The sequence below is a fragment of the Glycine max genome, chromosome 16, assembly GCF_000004515.6.
Source record: "Glycine max cultivar Williams 82 chromosome 16, Glycine_max_v4.0, whole genome shotgun sequence".
Classification (NCBI taxonomy): Eukaryota; Viridiplantae; Streptophyta; class Magnoliopsida; order Fabales; family Fabaceae; genus Glycine; species Glycine max.
The window spans coordinates 19,653,457-19,674,535 of record NC_038252.2 but is presented as its reverse complement, the minus strand read 5'-3'; the positions used below and the strand labels follow the sequence as shown (position 1 = coordinate 19,674,535).

The window sequence follows — 21,079 nt, the reverse complement described above, 5'->3', positions numbered from 1 at the left end:
GATCTTGGCCTTAGTATTCATACCTTAGAAAAGTATGGGTGTTGCTAGGTAGACCCAGTATTATTGTTGGTGCACCCATCATTTTTTTAAAATACCAAAATTGCCCTTGCATCTTTTTCACATTTGTGATAGGTATGCGTGAAGGTGGTCTATAAATCATACGGATCAAGTTGATCCATAAGCCTTTTATGGATCAAGTTGATCCATGTTGTTCCGTAAAAGGCTTACGAATCAAGTTGATTCGTAAAATGCTTACGAAACAACACGAATCAACTTGATCCGTAGAAGTCTTACGGATCAAGTTGATCCGTAAGTCTTTTAAGGATCAACTCAAAAGGCTTACGGATTAAGGATATTTTTGTCATTTCATCTTAAGTGTTGGGTGCACCAGCAATAATGTCGGATGCACCTAGCAACACCCGAAAAGTATTGACAGTAGGGTCTTAAAATCCAAAGGGAGTTGCTAGGTGCACCCAGCAATATTGCTGGTGCACCCAGCAATTTATTGAAAGGTCAATTTTGCCCTTCATTTAAAAACATAAAAAACTTTATCCCTCTTTCGGAAGCATTATGTCTTCTCTCTTCCGCGAAAAAGCTTTTCTCCTCTCTTCTCTCTTCCGCGAAAAAGCATTCTGTCTTCTTCTCTTCTTCTCTGCGAGGCTTCTCCAGCTTCATCTTCTCCGCGAGGCTTGTCTTCCATTTGCATTCGAGGTAGGTGGCCTTCTTCTTAGCTTTCCTTTTGTTTTGCACTGTATGTGTAGCATTTACGGTAGGTTAGTTGAACCTTAGGGTAGATGAACCTTAGGGTAGAGGACGCCGGAAAAAATGGCGGAAGCTTGGTGACGGTGAGCCTTCCGGAAGACTCGTTATGGGTTCTTCCGGAACTTCCGGAAGAAGATCTTCCGGAAGATTTCCGGAAGAAGGGTCTTCCGGAAGTTACCCATTCCGGAAGAAGTGCTTCCGAAAGTGTTTTCCGGAAGAACTTCTTCCGGAATAGGCCTTAGTGCCTAAAATTTCTTCCGGATACACTTTTTTTTACTGTTTTTCTTCTCTAAAAACTAGCCAAAAAAGAAAAAAAATACCCATAAAAGCGTACCTCCGACAAAATAGGAAGAACAACCACTAACAAAACTTCAAATACCGAACACGGGACCACCAAATCTCTAAATACTTCACGGGACCACCAATGGAAACTGCAAAAGGGACCACCGAAAGAACACCAAGCAACCGGAAGAAACAAAGCAGAAGAAAGCGAAAGGCAGTAAAAAGAAGCGAAGAAAGCGAAAGCGCAGTAGAAAGAAGCGTGTACGCGTTAATTTAAAGAAAATTACACAAGGGCAAAATCGTCATTACATACGCATTAAATATTATTTTATTTTTACTTATTATTATAAAATGAAAATTCTTATTTCGTTACATACGTTCACTAATTATTTAATTATTTATGTATAATAATATTAATTATTTTATAATTTAGTTTATCCATTAAAAGTAAATTATATTATCAAATAATTTTTTTTAAAAAAAAGTTAACTTCCGGAAGAAGATTCTTCCGGAAACTTCTGGAAGAAGGTTCTTCCGGAAACTTCCGGATGATGTTCTTCCGGAAGTAGTTTGTGGGTACTTCCGGAATTCATAAATTCTTCTTCCGGAAGATGTTTTTTTCCGGAAACTTTCCGGAAAAGCTTTTTCCGAAAAGTTTCCGAAAATACTTCTTCCGGAAGAAGAATTAATGAAGGGCAATTTTGCCACTTCACTGTTTGCTGGGTGCCCCAACAATAATGCTGGGTGCACGTAACAACTCCCAAATCCAAAATGCTCTCACAGGCTAGAAACTAACCCAAATTAGGCCTAAATCAGTACAATGGGAGCATCATACAAACATATTGCAACTAAGTTTTACCAATTGCTTAGCTACCATAGCCTAGAGGATCGGTTTTTTTATACCCTGCAGCTCAAAAGTTCACCAAACACCATATTATTAATAAAGTGAAGGTTTAAGGTCTACAAATCTAACCTTGGGGTGGACCTTAGAATGGTTTTGGAAACTCAGCTTCTAGAATGGTAATTTTACACACAAACATATTAAAGGAAAACCATTGTCATTTACCTTATATATAAGTCAGCTGGTTTAAAATTAGTAAATTATCTTTTGATTAGCTTTACATTATTTTACAATTATTAACCAAATGGTTGGAACAAAAAACTCCCAACCAATGCTTTCCAATTTAGTTCTTTATTTAAAAACTACACAACCCTTGTTACAGTAACAAGATTTGGACTGAATTTCAAAACAAATCCATTGCATCCATCTTATATAAAAAAAAAAGAACAAAAATTACAACCCACTAATATGGTATTCCTTACATTCAACCAATAACAAGGAAATTTGATCCCAACCACAAAAGGAAATTCTGCTCAGATGGATTTAGGGTTCTATTGTTCAAATGGAGAAAATGTAGTCTATGACATGTTACAAAAATACCCTCAAACAGTACCTACACCTCTATTAAAGGGTTAAAAACAAAGGAAAGAAAAGGAGCAACTAGTAAGAAACTCAACAACAACAATGAAAGCAGGAAAAAAGAGGAAAATATAGTGTAAATAGAAAAGAAACAAAAGCCACACTTTCTATTGTGTATGTTCAATCGTTGGCAATAGTCAAAGTTGAAGGGAAATCAACATCAGAAGTTGCCAACGGAAGCAAAACTACGAAGACAAAACAACAGAGAGCAAATGGTGTTCTTAACCTAAAGGAACCAACTTTTCTATTTTGATTTCAAATTATTCTTTTATTTTTTTCTTTTTAGTAATTAAAAAAAATAATATAAAAAAATGCCACATAGGTGACTATCTAAAGGTTGTAGCTACTGAGTGATTGTCAAAATATCGAGACTCAAAGATAATCGATTAATTTGTTCTTGTTATCACTTGGTTTCCTAAAGAATACATAGTCGATCATAAGCACAACATAATTAATTAAATGTACAATATTCTTCTTCAGGACGAAATAATTGATTATGTACTTAAGATAATCAATTATTTGCAAGCCTTTGCCATTTCTAAGAAACAGGGGTTCAAGAACTAAAAACTTTTAACATTTTTAAAACATCTTTTGAACTGATTCATTCCTCAAATAAACTCAGCCATGGATCTTTACTATGATATCAATATGAGAACTGAAATGCATATACTAGCATAAGATGCATGATTCACAAACATTTTAGCATATAAAGCTATAACATACAACCTAATATAGACTAGTGTTCATACTAATAGGGAGCTTATTACACATTCCATAATAACTAATCATCAAATGATAAAACCATAACATGTAAGGTCTTCATGTTATACAAATTTGATGTTGGACCACCCTCAACTGCTCAAAATATTTACCTAATCCACAACTTTTCCAATGCAATCTGTAGAAAAAACAAATTAGTCCTATAATCTCCATGCTTCAGGTCTCCAATGCTGGACATGAAGCAGCAGGTATTGAAATCTTAGATTGACTATAGATATGACCAAATTATAGTTTATAAAGGTTTGAGTAATCTTCACCGTGAACTAGCTTTTACGGTTGAGTTATGTTTAATCCAAATTCAACAATTACAAATCGCAGACCCAAGTTTTAATGACAGCCAAAGATTTGATTCTACCTATGTAAAATGTTAAATCTAATAATGGAATGGGATCTGCCAAACCTATCATATTGAAAATTAATTTAGGAAGATATAATAATGGTTATGTACAGAGTGAAATAATAAAATCAACTATGCATGTTAGTTCATTCTGCTTGCAGGTTAGAATGGACTGACACTATGAGCCAATTTTAACATGAATTCAGGTACAAGGCGTCTCCTTGGGGGAGCCGTTGCATCTCTGGCACGGGCATCAGCATCACCAGAGTGGATATATGCTACTAAATCTTCAAACATATCATCTTTGCCACCTCTCATAGGATCCTGAAAGGAGTAAGCATTTGACATGAATGGCTACATAAAAAGGAGTGGGCATTTGACATGAATGGCTACTTAAAAAAGATTTCACATCCACAACAATTTTTTTCACAGAAGAATTAGGAAGCATCACACCTTGAGAGAAAATTTATCAAAAAGCTGAATTACCTAAGAAAATGGGGAAATAAGATAGAGAGAAATAAAATTAGTTTATTTAATGCACTTTGTCTTCATATTTTTTTTATTTTTTTTTTTATTGACTTAGCCAATTATGCCTTCGGCTTTAAGCTAATTAATAATAATATTAGGTTAACGGGTGGTTTGGTTGAGTTCAGATAGGAAGGAAAGGAGGGGAAATTTTAAAAAATTTGTGTGGGTCCCGCACCTCTACCACCTTAATTTAAATATTTCTTCTCATATTCCTTCATTTCCATTCCATTCCACTCAACCAAACCCACCCTAAGTGACTTCACCTGGGAAAGACGATGTCATAAACCCAAGATTGAAATAATTCCTTATATTTTATTTATATCATAGATTATTGATAAAAAAAAATGGTATTAAACTGATTGAAATTGAAAACAAAATTTAGCAGTTTAGGCAGAAAATGGTATACAGTTGTCTCGGCAGTTAAAAAGAACAGATTTATCAAAGTCAATGAGATGCAGAGTGGTCAATACCTGTAGAAACACATCTGTATGTGTCTTCCCTTCGTACAAAATTGATTCAGCTGTGACTCCAACTCTTTTAAGAGCTTCAGCAAATGTTTTACTGTATAAAATAATATGTTAATCAAAAGTCTGACAGCTGAAAAATTAGAAAATTTTCATGATGGTTGTGACTTAAACTAGAGCATTTAACTTTACTTATTTATCTTTCTATATTGATTGTTTGCTGAAATCTCATTTCAGGGGGACAAGGAATTGTCATAGCCTCATAGGTCGTTTATGTTGTTTCTTTGCATGATTATCAATAACTTGGAGTTAAATTAAGTTGTTATTGCTAACTAAAATTATTCAGCAGTTCAACCATTACACAAAACTTGGCAATTTAGTATTCCATAAAACAATTATCACTCGCTACGCTCCCAAAATATCTCGGCACAACTAAACCATAACAAATTAATGGGCCAATCAATATAAATTCCTGTTTTATATTGTTACCAAAAATTTTAAAATCCTTTTAAAATGGGCACAAACCTGGCATCTGATGGTATGGAATAATCCCCAGTTCCATGAAAAAGAACTACAGGAGGTAATAGAGAATTCGCATTTCCAATGTTTGGATCTTGAATCATTACTTCTGGAGAAAACCGTTGCAGGGATTCCTCCCCTTCCATTATGCTGTAAGATAAAAGTAGTCATTTAAAAGTCTAATACAATGAAAAGCAGAGTTAAAATTAACTACTTGAAGATTGAATGAAGTGACTACCTTAAAAAGATGGACCGATAAAGACCTCTACTATGAAAGTGATCTATTAGGGTAAACAAATTATACCTGCATTGATATAAGGAAAGACAGGACATAAATTGTGTTGATCATTGGTGGGAAATGCAGGAAATATAATAACCAATCTCAATCAAATAACATCCCATTTATCATAAGAAGCAAAATAAAACCACAATTGGAAGAATTAGGTCTTGCATATCTTCTGGGTACATTTGTTTATGTCATTAAAACAATCAACTTGAGCTATATTTTCTTCAGTAACATGTAAAGCAGTGTAACAATCCTAATATTTGTAAAACTAAAACAAAACGCTTTTGTAACATATCAAAATCCAAATTTGCATTTCTAATATTAGTAAAACAAAACACTTTTGCAACATAGCACAATCAAAATTTGCATTGCTAACATGAGATCTATCACGAACCAAACAAAAAACAATAGCTTAAATTGTTAGGTGAAAGCACCCGGATGACTTTTATTACATTTCAAAGTTCTAACACACTCCCTACTTTAAGAGTCCTTTGAGCTTAAAGCATGGATAATGCACTCACCTGCCTTATACTTAAATTCAACTTCTTTTTGATTTAGAAGAATTGAGTGACAAGGATCAAACTCTATATTGGCAATTTGTTCCTGTTTGTCAGGAACAAACAGAATCTTCCTATTTTGTTTTCATATGTGCAGATATTAGTTCCATGCTTTTAGGTATCTCTTGTATCTCATAACTGTAATTGTCTCTCCTATTACCTATGCCTATATTAGTGTACAGTTGTTACCCTAATTCCCTATTTATTCTACCATCTTGTAATCAATCAGATCAAGGGAAATACAATATTTTCTGCATGGTAGCAGAGCACAATATGAAGAGTCGTCTTTGATTTCAAAGTCCCCGCCATAACCAGCCTGATTGGAAGGACCTATTCTTCCTATCATTTGGCTACAAACTGAAGTGATAAAACTTCATCCAAAGTTTAAACCTTTTTTCCAAGGAAAAGGGGAATATATAATCAGGGATGCAAAACAAGTGGAGAAAGATGATCCAACACTAAAAATGGAAACTTTAAAACAGTCTGCCGATGTCGTTGTTGTTGAACACTACTTCTCCACATTAGCCATGTTGACCAAATTAATCTTTATAAGACAGACAATTCTCACCCCTTAATTTTGGGTTGAGTTAGGTCCAGTCACAGATGTCCAGTCCTGTGTGTGTTAAGACTGGTTGAGTTAGGCCTTATTCATTTCTGATAAACATAACCAATGAGATTGAAGAGAACATCGCGAACTACAGCACCCTGAAAGTGATATGGGACGCAGCAAAGAAGACTAATTCAAATTTGGATAAACATCATAGTTACCAATCTCGGATAAAGGCACAAATCAATAACAACAAAAACCAAATTAAATGAGTGTAGATGATGATACGGTTACTTCAAGGGTGACCAATTAAGTTTTTTTTTTTATTTAGAAAAAAGAAAAACCTATCAGAACAAAAAACAAAGATGGAACAAAGGGGTGGACTGTAAAACAGAATAAGGACTTAGGACACACAACGGCTAGCAGAGGAAGTCCACCACCTTCGTGAGAACAGAAAAGAATAGAGAATGTATTACCAATTGACAGAACAAAGTACTTGCAAAATAGAAAAGTGGGTATGCCCCGGCAAAAGATGGGCTTGGCCGGAAACAACGCCAGCAAGCACCTGGTGTTGGTGGTTTGAGTCAAAACAGGTCGTAGAGCATGGAGATCCCCATCAATGGACTTAACAAAGAAGTACACTTGTGGGCTTGAAATCACATTTTTAACCACAACCCTATGGTTTGAGTTTTTTCCACTTATGAGTTTTCTCAACCGGTCATTGCATCATTATCAAAACTCAAATATAAGAAAAGAAAACAAACTAATTTTACACTAATTAAAAAAATTAATTAACACCATTTAATTTTATTAATCTCAATTAAAAATAATATTATTTTTAAAATAACTATCATTAGAACTTAATATCGTAAATAAAAAAGAATCATTAAAAATAAAATTACAATTAAATAGAATAAAATTAGTTAGATTCATAAAACAACTTTTTTCTTATTTTTTAGTCTAGAGAAAGTACAGTATTTTTTTAACATACAAAGATTGAAAGGGACTTTCTGCAAGTACTTACCCTCCAGACAAACCAAAATAAGTCTTAATTTGGGAAAGACTCCAAGAAGTACTTTCTCCTTCACCTGCCTCTTTGATTGCCTGCTCCACAATTGCACATGCAGCAATATGTGCCCCAGCTGACTGCCCCATTAGGTAAATTCTATGAAAAAAAATGGAAAAGGCATCATTATTGATCACGAGAAGCCATTACCCTTAAAGCAAGTGAAAAAGTTGGATGTCGTAATGAGAAAACTTTGGAGTTAAGGGAATGATTATTTACCTGTTAGGGTCACCTCCATATTCTGCAATATTGTTGCACACAAATGAGATGCCTTGAGAAGCATCAACTATCATATCACTGATGGTTCCCTGGGGAAAATTTCTGCAAGAAAAGAGATGTTATATGACACAGCAATAGAAGACATGAGCAAGTAACACACTCAATTCAGAAGACTATTTATTATTAGGTGAATCTCATGCAGCCTGAGAGAGCCAATTTGAATTACATGTGCTTTTAGTGGTTTGTGATGAGGTACATAAAAGCCACTGATTTCCTCGGGTTGGTTTTCTTCATTACTGTTTTCGCTACCAGTTTTCATTTTGACTTGGATTTATATATTTCAACAATCCCCCTATTTACTATTTGCTCTAAATAGGATAGAATTTAGTGGATCTTTAGGACTCCGACCATGTTTTGCACCCTATACTGTAGAAAACAGTACATTCTCTGTTGGTTCTGTTGGTCTTGGCGGCCATCACTAACACTCAAAACTATGTTACAAAAAAGACAAAGGTATTACTAATTTTTTTAATTTATTGAGTTAAAATAAATGAATAAACAATTTGAAAGTGGAGGCATTAAGAGGGTTAGAACAGAAGAACGCAGAAGTGAAACGACAGTGTAGAAGTAGACTGGGCATAACTCACTCCTAAAAACTAGCTAAAGGAAGGAGGGTTGCTCAAGTCTTGTAAGGAGTAGTTTAAAGTGCGGCATCTTAAGAACACATTCCCCATGAAAATGACTGAACATTTGGAGCATGAAACTTGCAAAACTTGACATCTATGAGTGGCCTAAAGTCAAGACTAGATAAGCTGTCATAGAAACGAACTGAGAGCCTAACTCACTTTCCAAAATTAGCTCATGAGAAAAGTTATTGCTCGAGTCCTATAAGGAGTATTCGGGTCATATTCCTAGCCAATATTAGACATCTTAACATATAGAAATGAAGAAGTAGACAAAAATATGATTAAAATTATCTAAAACATTGTTTATATATTTAAATTAATTTATTTAGCAATTCTAACAATGGATATGGGAAAGTTTTCTTCCAATAAATGATGTTATTCAGGCATTGTTGGGGCAACAATTTAATCATAATGCTGATTTTTGAATCTCAAATTCTCAAAGGTTTTGCAACCAGAAAAATGAAATGAAATTCAGATAATAGTGATAGTGAACTTTGAATGATCAACTCTAACAACAGTATGAAAATTCGCTAATAAAGGAGTTCCACTATCCATATGCTAGGAACGATACAAGATGAAACCAATAGCTGACACACTGGTCATACGGGTGGTATGACTAATAATATGTTCAACTTTTAGGAGTAGATGACAAAGCAAGAATGACATAGAGAAGCAACCCAAAAAACTATGTTCACTAATTCAATTTGGATAATTGTGATACAAAATGATGACCTTATACTTCTCTTTATATCAATAAGACCAAAAGAAAATTATACACTCTACTTCAGGTATGCTAAAGATATAGATAGATAGATATTAATGACCCTTCATCTGACAAGCTTAAGCTTTTAAGATAATTGGTCATTGACATGATATCAGGCTTCTATGACCAAGTGCAAGCACTAGATTCTTGCCATATCCATTCTTCTATATGAAAGTTGAATTTCAGCACAAGATGGGCCAGAGCATTGTCTATGCTTTAAAACTCAAAGAAGTCTTGCATAAAGAGGCACATTAGAGATATTAGAGCCATTTATGAGTCTCCATAAAACTCTAGGGAAAGTTGGCTATTTGAAGGGTTCACTACAAATAATGGTTTGCTTAAACATAAGACTTTCCTAATTATATAACAATATTTTATATTTCTCAAAAGAATTTTCAAAACAAAAAGTGGAGATGGAAAGCCATCAATATTTTATATTTTGAACAGACTCTTATTCGTTGACATTTATTAGAAATCACACAAGTTAATGGTCCGACATTTTATTTAATGACTCATGATTCTGCAGTTTCAATAAAACTTAAGTTTTTAAATGATATAGAGAGTGTTAAAGAATGTGTTGCTAGCACTCCTCATCAAAGAGTTTTTATTTTATCAACTAAGAATTGATTATACAGTTGAAATAGAAACTAGGAATAAAGAGTTTTCTTCCCATATCAAATTTAATGCTGCCAGATAGCATATATTACCTAGAGCAAAATACTGATGTGAGAATTGGGGAAGAAAATATCACCTGTAATCTATGCATGCCACAATGATATCTCTGTCTGATAACTGTTGACCTAAAAGAGAACCCCATGCTTTGTAACTGCACAAATACAATACAAATACTTCAAAACTAGTAAGATCAGAATTTTTATGTAGTGAATGTGTGTTTGCGTATACTAGACACACACAAACACACCAATCACTTCAATAATGAAACTAATAGCATCCGATTGCATGGGGTATCATAAATATCAAAAAAGAAAAACATGGTATAAAATCCTCAGGTTGAAACTATCCACATTATAAGACATTATACAGCTCTATTAAATATTTATATAGCTCATGCAGCACGTGTAAATAGTTTTAGCACATTAATATCTGTATGGCTTTATTACAATTCGCATTAAGTCAACACTCAACAAGTTTTGTAATGTACTTCACTACTTATTTTGGTCAACAGGTATCATGTACATGAAAATAGTTTGATTGAATTTCTGTTACCATTCAGTGAAATCTGTGAAAGTATTATTATAAGGAAGATGAGAGAAAGAGAGAAACAGGGTGAGGGAGAGAGAAACAGGGTGAGGGAGAGACTCAGGGTGAGAGAGAAAAACAGGGTAAGAGATAGAGAGAAAAGGGTGAGTGATCGAGTGGGAGAAACAGAGGGCAACGGAAGGCGAGGCCGAGAGAGGGAGCCGGCGTCAGCGCACAGAAGGAGAGAAAGCCACCATCGGAGTCCTTCTCCATGGTGCTCTTCTGTTAGAAGATGGAGCAGTGAGGATGTAGGCTACAATCATCATAACGGAGTCGAAGTGAGATGGAGTATGGACACGCAAGAGGAACACGATCCTATCAACAATCATGGAGCTTGGCACGAGGTATCACACAGACGGAAAAGGAGATTGGCTGGAAACAGGGACAGGATGGAGAGGAACAGCCCAAAGCGGCAGGAGGAAAAGGTGACTTGGAGAAACAAGAGAGATATCACGACATTCTATTTCTCCAGATTTCCGGAAGGTGTCAAGGAGCGTGATCTATGGCAGATTTTTCAGAAATGGGGAAAGGTTTGGGAAGTCTTTATCCCTAAGACTAAGAACAAGGGAGGTCACAGATATGGGTTCGTAAGGTTTAAAGAGGTTCAGGACGAACGGAGTTTGGAGACACAACTAGACACCAGCATCTATATCCGTGGGATGAAGCTTTTTGTGAACAGGCCAAGATATGAGAGGGGGAGGGTGCTTCGGATAAAACAACATGGTATATCCACGCAGAGGGTGGCGCACACTCACAAAGTGCATATGGAGTATCAGGAGGAAGTGAAACTAAAAGGCCCTGAGGCCAGACCGCGTTCGTATGTGGAGGTGGTAAGACAGGACATGCAAGGAGACGTACAATCTTGTCGGAAGAAGGAACCCCCCCAACGCATTCCAATGCCCATGCAGAGACCAGTGGTCTTGAGCTCAAATATGGAGTCCAATGATTGGCTCTAGAATGCATGGGTTGGGAAACTGAAGAATAGAGGAATGTTTGAGAAGGTGGAGGAAGAGCTCAAGTGGGTAGTAGATGGGGATGTCATTCCATGTTACTGGATTGATGACTGGGTCTTCCTCCCTTATCTGGAAGAATCCAGGGCGGCACGATTGGTAGAAGAGGAGAAACAAACGGGGTCTACCCCTATCACGGAGCTTCAGAAGTGGTCCCCCACACTCCGTCCAGACCACAGACTAACATGGGTCCTGCTATGGGGCCTCCCACAGACTGTGTGGGCGCCGGAATGCATGGAGAAGCTGGTGGAGGGCCTTGGTGAGTTTATAGAAGTGGACGGGTACGTCGAGGACCGCAAGAGGATGGATGTAGCTCGGGTCCTTATTCGGACAAACAAGAGACCGACGATACAGGTGAAGCTGACGACCATTATCGACGAGGTGGAGCACGACATAGACGTCGTCGAAGACTCGCCTGGAACGCGTGTGCCGGCGGGTTACCACCGGCCTGATACTTGGTTTCCTCCGTCCCCTTTTTCGACCCAGCCAAACACACCGTTTTCTGCCGGTGTCGGCTCCCCCGCGACCCAAGTTGGTAGCGACGCCTTAGACGGCGGCTCCGACAACCATGGCGACGACCGCTCCAACCATAGGGGTAGCTACAGTTTGAATCCATCTAGCTATGTCCACTGGGTACAACCCAATGGATGCTTCGGTGTTGATTGGTCCGCCATGGCCCCTGCCGACGTGGACCAATCAAAAATGCTTGACCATCAGCACACCTTGGACGCTGGCCCTATAGGGATCGCTGTACCCAGCAACGGCCATATTCCCCAAAATGGCAACGTTGTAATTGATGCTGATAAAGGACGACTGAAGGCTTGCATGCAAAAGGAGAAGGGCTCTGCGAAAGTCTTTCAACGAGGAGGAAGTCAGCATAGAGACCTTTTGGTTGACACCCTTGGGATTAATAATTCTTGCACAGAAGGGGAAATGGAGGAGGACAACTTGCCGGTAACTATACCACCTCAATCTAATGTTACGCTTGTAAAGGAGAATCCCAAACTCAGCACCCCCAGTGGTCAAAAATCAAAGGAGACTGAGGGTGTAATGGGCCCAAGGATAATGGGCCCAACAGATGTAGCTACGAAGGTTTATGTTAGGAGGAAGGAGGTGCTGGATAGTAGGGGAAAGGCCCAATGCTCTAAATCTGTGGTCAACCCATTACCGGCCTTAACAACAGACTCCACCTCAACTTCGAATGGTGCGTTAGTGGACAGGCAGTATGATCTTGTGAAGGAAATGGGTCTGACACATGGACATGATGCTTTGAAGATTAAGGAGCTTATGATGGTCATGGACACCAACGATAATAAGGTGGCAGCAGAGATGGGTTCTAAATACCAGCAATCATGATCATTCTCTCTTATAATTCAAGAGGCTTGGGGAGGGGAGTTAAATGGGCTGCCATTAGAAGGAATATTTTAAAACATAAGGTGGACATAGTGTGCATTCAAGAAACTTAAAAAGAGAGTTTTAGTAAAGGAGTTTGTCAATCCATATGGGGGGATTCCTCAGCATCTTGGGATTTTGTTCCCTCTATTCAGGCTGCCGGGGGTTTGTTATGCCTATGGAATAATGCAAAATTCCTGGTGGATAGAAAGGTGAAAGGAGTTAATTTCTTAATGCTAGAAGGAAGGTGTGCTAATAGTAACCAGAAAATGTTTGTGGTCAATATTTACGCCCCCTGTGACCTAGCTGGGAAGAGATTACTGTGGGATGTATTGAGACAACTGCGGGTATCTAATCCCCCTGGCCTTTGGTGTTTCATGGGGGATTTTAACAGTATTAGAAGCCAAGATGAAAGACTCAGCCTATCCCAAAGATCTGCTGACACTCTGGGTATCTCTGCATTTAATCAATGGATTTTAGACATGGAATTGCAGGAAATTAAATGTGCTGGCAGTAGTTTCACCTGGATTCGTCCTAACGGAAGTGTGAAGAGCAGGCTTGATCGTTTTCTGGTCTCGGATCAGTGGCTGCTTTCCTGGCCAGATAGCTGCCAATATAATCTCCCAAGGGATTTTTCCGATCACTACCCAATCATTATGCAAACTAAAAAGATAGATTGGGGCCCTAAGCCTTTTCGGGTAGTTGATTGGTGGATTCATCAAAAAGGGTATCATAGCATGGTGAGAGAGGCTTGGAATAGTGACCAGCAAGGAGGTTGGGGTGGTATTGTGCTTAAGAACAAGCTGAGGAACTTGAAGATGGCAATAAAGCAATGGAGTCAGGAGTATGGGAACATAAATGTTAAGGAGATCCAGAAAATTCAACAGAAGCTAAACAAAGTGGAAGACTTAGCATCTACCAGAATTCTGTCTGAAGATGAAATTAAGGTTAGGAAATCCTTGCAACAACAGCTATGGGATGCTTCCACTGCCTATGAATCTTTATTGAGGCAGAAATCTAGAACAAAGTGGTTACAAGAAGGTGACAGCAACTCGGCTTTCTTCCATAAGGTAATTAATTACAGGAGAAACTATAATGCTCTCCAAGGTATTCTTATAGATGGACTGTGGGTCCAGCAACCAGAGGAGGTGAAGAAAGGAGCTGTGAACTTTTTTCTCAACAGATTTTCTGAGCAGAATCCCTCTAGGCCTACCCTTGATGGAGTTCATTTCCCCTCTCTTGATCAAAGGCAGAGGGAGGAGTTGATTTTAGCTTTCTCAGACCAAGAACTCAAGGAAGCTGTGTGGAGTTGTGGTGGAGATAAGTCCCCTGGGCCAGACGGCTTTAATTTCAATTTTATTAAGGAATTCTGGGGTGTGCTGAAACCAGAGTTCAGAAGATTTGTGGATGAGTTCCATGTCAATGGTAGTTTCCCTAGAGGCAGCAATGCCTCTTTCTTGGCTTTAATCCCTAAAGTTAACCACCCTCAGTCCCTAAATGATTATAGACCAATATCTTTGATAGGCTGCATGTATAAAATAATAGCTAAGCTTTTAGCAAACAGGTTGAGACATGTCATACCTGTCTTAATTGATGAAAGACAAACAGCTTTCATTAAAGACAGACATATTCTTCATGGCACTTTGATTCTTAATGAGGTGGTTGAGGAAGCTTGTAGGAGGAAGAAACCAGCCATGATTTTCAAGGTGGATTTTGAGAAGGCTTATGACACAGTCTCATGGTCTTTTCTGGACTACATGCTGCATAGATTGGGCTTTTGTCATAAATGGAGAAAGTGGATTTCAGCTTGTCTTCACTCAGCAACAATTTCGATCCTTATTAATGGCAGCCCTACAAAGGAGTTTACCCCTTCTAGAGGCTTGAGACAAGGGGACCCCCTAGCTCCCTTACTCTTTAACATAGTTGGGGAAGGCATCACAGGCCTTATGAGGGAAGCAGTCCGGAAGAATCTCTATAGCAGCTACAAGGTTGGTATGAAAAATGAGCCCACAAACATTCTGCAGTATGCAGATGATACTGTTTTTGTGGGTGAGGCTTCATGGGACAATGTCTTGGTGTTGAAGGCTATGCTAAGAGGCTATGAGCTGGTCTCGGGCTTGAAGATTAACTATGCTAAGAGTCAATTTGGTGTTATAGGGGGTGCTGTTACTTGGACCAATGAAGCAGCCCAAACCCTGAATTGTAGACAATTGGAAACCCCATTCACCTACTTGGGTATTCCAATTGGGGCTAAACCTTCCAGCAATGTTGTGTGGGAGCCTTTGATTAAAAAATGTGAGTCTAAATTATCTAAGTGGGCCCAGAAAAACATATCAATGGGAGGAAAGATAACTTTAATCAATTCTGTCCTCAATGCTGCACCAATATATTTACTATCCTTCTTCAAGATCCCACAAAGGGTAGTAAGTAAACTGATAGCCTTGCAAAGGAATTTTCTATGGGGGGGGGGACCAAGACCATAGGAAAATTTCTTGGGTGAAATGGGAGACCGTTTGCCTGTCCAAGTCTGAAGGGGGTCTAGGGATTAAAGACATCTCTAAATTAAATATAGCCTTGCTGGGGAAATGGATTTGGGCCCTAGCTTCTGATTTGCAACAACCTTGGGTCAGGATTATCAACTCCAAGTATGGAGGATGGACCGATTTTCAGTCAGCTCGTGTTCAAGGAGGGCATTCATGCTGGTGGAGGGACCTCAGAAAGCTATATCACCAAGCTGATCAAAACATGTTTCAACAATGCTTGAGTTGGAAGGTTGGGAGTGGAGATAAAATCAGCTTCTGGAAAGATAAGTGGTTAGGGGAAGGTCCTACTCTACAACAGAAATACTCTCAGCTGTTTATAATTAATAGACAGCAATCTGACCTTATTTCAAGGATGGGAAATTTCTCTCAACATACTTGGAGGTGGGACCTGAAATGGAGGAGGAACCTGTTTGACCATGAAAGTGATCTAGCTGTCAACTTTATGGAAGAAATCAGCTCTATTCATATCCAGAGGCATGTTAAGGACAGCATGATTTGGAAAGCTGATCCTAGTGGTGTCTATTCCACAAGGTCAGCATACAAATTCTTGATAACCCCCTCTATTCCAGCCTCGGATCCGAGATCCTCAACATTATTATGGAAACTGAAGATTCCCCCAAAAGCGGCAGTTTTCACTTGGAGGCTTCTTAAAGACAGGCTACCTACTAGAGCTAATCTCATAAGAAGAAATGTGATCATCCAGGACATTGTTTGTCCCCTCTGTGGTCTAGATCAGGAGGAGGTGGGCCATTTATTTTTTAATTGTAAGAGGATAATAGGCCTGTGGTGGGAGTCGATGACATGGGTTCAGGTTCAGGGACCTCTTCCAGTTTCTCCAGTGGATCACTTTCTGCAATTCTGTGATGGATTTGGAGCTCTCATAAACCACAGTTCATGGTGTGTTTGGTGGGTTGCTCTGACCAGTACCATATGGCAGCTAGGAATCTCCTCATTTTCCATGAAAAACCTTTCGAACCATCTAAAGTTATGGAAGATGCTTTGTTCCTAGCTTGGTCCTGGTTAAAAGCTAGAAAGAAAGGTTTTAACACTAGTTTTAACCAATGGTATTCTAATATTCCAGTTTCCTTTGGTTAATTCGAGTGGGTTAGCCTTTTAGATGGGTTACCTTGGGTTTTTGGAGGGCAGCACCAGAGGTGCTTTGTATCATCAATTTCCAGTACCACTTGTACTGTTTTTGACTATATTAATACATATATATTATTTGCCTTCCAAAAAAAAACAATTAGCATTAATAAGGATATCATTGCACAGTTACTACTGTCAATATAAATATACGTGTGTGGCCAACATTAGACGCAAACACACGTTACCAAGACTAATATGGTATTAGTAGTTTAGGGTTTGATCCAGTCGGCCTTAACCTCTTTTACACAATTTTAGTGCCTTAGTACTTGCATTTATCTCGTGGTTTACATTGACAACAGTGTCATCACTGGAAATGACCATGGGCATTCTTAGTCTCCAACAACATCTGACCATTCAGTTTCAAACCAAGGATTTGAGTCCTCTCAAATACTTCTTGGATATTGAAGTATCCCAATGTGCTTCTAGCATAATCCTTAGTCAACGCAAATATGCATTTGACATTCTTGAGGAAACAAGCACGATTGATTGCAAACTGTGATATCCTTATAGATCCCAATGACAGCTACTCCCAGGTCAGGACGAATAGAAAGAACCCAGGCAGATATTGGCACCTAATTTAACTACCTCACAATAACTAGACTTGATATTGCCTTCGCTGAAAATGTGGTAAGTGAATTCTTGAATGCTCCTTGTCGTGCTTATTAGGATGCCATGTTTGCATCCTCCAATAAATTAAAAATGCATCCGGCAAAGGTTTGTTTTGTGAGGACAAAGGTGATACTAAGATTGTGAGCTACTATGATGTTGATTGGGCAAGATTTCCATATGATACAAGATCCACGTTAGGCTACTGTGGGAAACTTAATCTCATGGAGAAGCAAGAAACAAAACATAATTTTGATTTCCAATACGAATGCTAAATACCATGCTATGGCAGGTATAGCATGTAAAATAACGTGGCTTTGACCACTAATTCAGAAAGTAAAGTTAGGAGATGTCCAGGAAATGAAGTTGATTTGAGATATCCAAGTCACTCTCCACATTGCTTCTACTCTAGTGTTTCATGAGAGAATCAAACACATAGAAATTGATTGTCACTTCATTCGAAAAAAAGGCTTTTGCATGCAAAATTACAACTGACTTTGTCAATTACAGTGATCAATTTTGTTGGCATGTTCAACAAATCCCACAAAGGGTCCCAGGTTGAATAGCTTGGTGCACATGATCTATATGCTCCAGCTTGAATGGGAGTATTAAATATAGCACATGCAGCACATGTCAACATTTGACACACAATTACCAAACCTAATTAGCTCAACCAATTTCCTGATGCATCTCAATAAATGAAAACCTTCTTACCACAATCATGATGTAGTAGAACATCGACAATTCATCATCTTTAACAAAGTTTAATGCTGAGTATAAATATAAATGAACTTCTCTTTCTAATAGGAGATAAAAAGAAGAATTGAAGCTCATATACCAACAGATAATAACTCCATGGCTAAGGAATATCCTCTCAATCAAAAAACAACATCAAAGCCTTCTAACACAATTCCATTAAATCACAAATTTGAAATTGACAGACATCACTTACCCAATAATCCAGGCCCCGCCAGTAACAAAAGCAACAACTGGTTTGGGACCATTGCTATTTTTAGGTAAATACAAGTCAAGCCTGCAAAAGAAAATAAGCTATTAATAAAAATTACAACAATTGTAGGAATTTATAACTGTAGAGAAACAAATGACAAATTGACAATATAGATAAAGCATACCTATTTCGTGGTTTATCTCCATAAACTATGCTTCTGCGTATCTGCTTGGAGAAGAAATAATAATATCCAACTATAAAACAGAAGGGCAATGGATATGTGATATTGATGGGTGATACTAATGCATTTCAAATCAGAATCTGGACATGCATAATTATTCGAATGAGAATAATGTTATAGACCACTGAATTCAGACCTTGAATAAAGCCTGGGAAAAGGAGTACTGCATAACAACCAAGGGCAAGAAACTTTGTAATCCATTTATAGCCTACCCTGAACAGAAATAAATTATCAGAAAGCATCCATAACTGGTACATGCAAAGATATTCATGTAAAACAAACAAACAAGATGTTAAATTTCATCTTAAAACCATTTGACATTGAGTAAAGTTGTCTATAAGAGTGTAAACAAGTCAAACTGAGCCAAGCACTACTAATCTAGGCATGGCTTGTGAAAAAAAAAATTGTGGTTCAAGCTTGGGCATTTATGAATCGAGCCTACAACAACAACAACAACAACAACAACGCCTTATCCCACTAGGTGGGGTCGGCTACATGGATCAACTTCCGCCATAATGTTCTATCAAGTACCATACTTCTATTTATGAATCGAGCCTAACTAACTAAAAGTTTGGACTTGACTTGTTTAAAAAAACTAAAGCTTGAATTTGACTTTAGCTCATTTATAATGTGAAATATTTGCCTAAATTATTTTTTTAAGTTATCAATTTAGTATTTAGCAAAACATTTTAATACAAGATAATAATCTACAAAAAGAATTATGTGTTAAACATATGGTATGATATTGTGGAATTTGTAATTAATTTAATTCATTTTTATTATATACATATATATATATATATATATAAACTATCTTTTTAGTCTCTAAACATTTTAAAACTTCTGCTTTTAGCCCCTGAACTTTTCAAAGAATTTTTTAGTCTCTTCTTTTTTTCATCCTTACTTTTATTTTTTTAACTTTTTTTCTTTTTAAGTGACTAAAAATAAGGTCAGAAAAAAAGTTAAGGAAGTAAAAGTCAAGATGAAAAAAAATTAAAGAACTAAAAACTGGTGAAAAAAGTTCAATGACTAAAACAGAAATTTTATAAAGTTAAGTACTAAAAAAATAGTAAACCCTATATATACACACACAAATGAGCTATTATTACTCTCGTGTATAAAATTTGGGCTTTACTCATTTAAATAATTGAGGCTAATCTCAAGCTTGAGTTTGTTTAAACAAGCTTGATCAAGCATTTAGCAAGTCTAACTTGAATAGTTCACAAATAACTTACTCATTTACACCCCTAGTTGCCTAACAAATATGAAAGCTAAGGACAAATGACTTTCCTACAAGAGAGATAGCAAGATTTCATATTAATTGCATTACCATTCAGATCAGTTGGATCAAGTGGCTAAACCTCAAAACCAAAAGAAAATCATAAAATTTTGAGTTTAGGCATAACTTAACCCAAAAAACTAATAGTGTGTTTAGATTAGACTCATGGTGGGAAATAATTAAATTTTCATGGTGAAACAAAGCAACTAAAAGTTGCTTTTACTTTTTTATGGTGTCACCATGATTTTGGGAAGTAAAATTGATTCTTGTGTATTATCCAAATACATTATAACTCAAAAATACGCTATAACTCAAAAGATGAAGATTATCTCTCACTTGTATACTTTACTTTCCTCAGATTACTGGTCCATATAGGATCTCCAACAAAATAATAAAAATAATAAGAGAAGGACATAATTAATACCCGAGATACCGGAGCATCTTGAAGCCGAGGCGAGTCAAGAGAAAGGTCTCGGAGGCAACATCACGGCCGAAGGAAGACCTGGTGGTTGTGGTGGTGGTGGTGGTGGAGGCAGTGTCAACGGAGACGGAGGGAAGGGAATCTTGGCTGGCGGCACGCCTGCGCCGTTTCTGATAGAAACAATGGCGAGTGTGGGAGCCTTTGCTGCGCGTTGTGGTAGCGGTGGTGGTGGTGAAGCTGGAGGCCCTGGGCAGGGGAGGCTTGTTGAGGGACATTTCTTGGAAGGAAGGGGGAGAGTGCTGCAAGAGACTCGCGGAAGGGTCATCGTCCATATCGTCTACTTTGGCTCTGAGCAACATCGATGGAGGACTCGAAACCGCCGAATCTAAGGCACGGTAGTTGGGTGTCGGAAGGATCTGAGATGGCATTTTTTTGTGAATTTGAATTGGGATGGGACAATCTCCGCGCCACTGTGTCTGTCAGCAAATCTTGTTTGTTTTGTTTAGGCTCAGGGGGATTTTGATTTTTGCCGAGGTATGGGAAAGATTCAAGAATGGTGGCGATGAATATGTACTGCGTGACAGAGAAGAGAGAGGGGAAAGTGGCAATTGGCAGAAACGTGACAAGGTGGATGGGTTCGAAATTGAAAATCGGAGAAGGAACGAAAGGTCTTGATTGGCTTAGGCTAGCACAATGTGGGGCCCAGGTGGGTATTTTGAGTTTGTCAAATGAGGTGTCTACGAATGCAACAGATAAGTCCAGTTCAAATGCTTCACAATAAAGTTGTCGCCATTCCCTACAATGCATTTTTGTCGTTTTTTTCTTTCAATTTACTCACATAAAAGACCATGATATTTCGACATTCAAAATTTATAAACATACTAACAATACTATTTCTCGTTTTTTTTTTATCTATCTTCTTATATCATATCATCACATGAATCTTAAGTATCTCT

The 21,079-nt window shown here is 37.7% G+C and overlaps 1 protein-coding gene across 1 annotated transcript; it reads right to left on the bottom strand.

The window, feature by feature from the left end:
• Positions 1-3,556: 3,556 nt before the first annotated feature.
• On the bottom strand, positions 3,557-20,992 carry LOC100790850 (isoprenylcysteine alpha-carbonyl methylesterase ICME). The gene is made up of 11 exons (XM_003548690.5): positions 20,127-20,992; positions 18,560-18,636; positions 18,367-18,436; positions 18,186-18,266; positions 10,028-10,102; positions 7,828-7,929; positions 7,567-7,707; positions 5,391-5,456; positions 5,159-5,302; positions 4,640-4,730; positions 3,557-3,965 (listed from the first exon to the last, which is right to left on the bottom strand). The coding sequence occupies exons 1-11, from the start codon at positions 20,549-20,551 to the stop codon at positions 3,804-3,806; spliced, it is 1,434 nt and encodes a 477-aa protein (XP_003548738.1). The 5' UTR covers positions 20,552-20,992; the 3' UTR covers positions 3,557-3,803.
• Positions 20,993-21,079: the final 87 nt, after the last annotated feature.

Bases quoted from the DNA above. Each gene is read 5' to 3' on its own strand.
- LOC100790850 (XM_003548690.5), bottom strand. From the start codon at position 20,551: ATGCCATCTCAGATCCTTCCGACACCCAACTACCGTGCCTTAGATTCG. The intron at 7,930-10,027 runs GTGATATTTTCT...CTTTTCTTGCAG, and splicing joins GTGGCATGCATAGATTACAG to AAATTTTCCCCAGGGAACCA. The intron at 5,457-7,566 runs GTAAGTACTTGC...ATATCAATGCAG, and splicing joins TATTTTGGTTTGTCTGGAGG to GTATAATTTGTTTACCCTAA.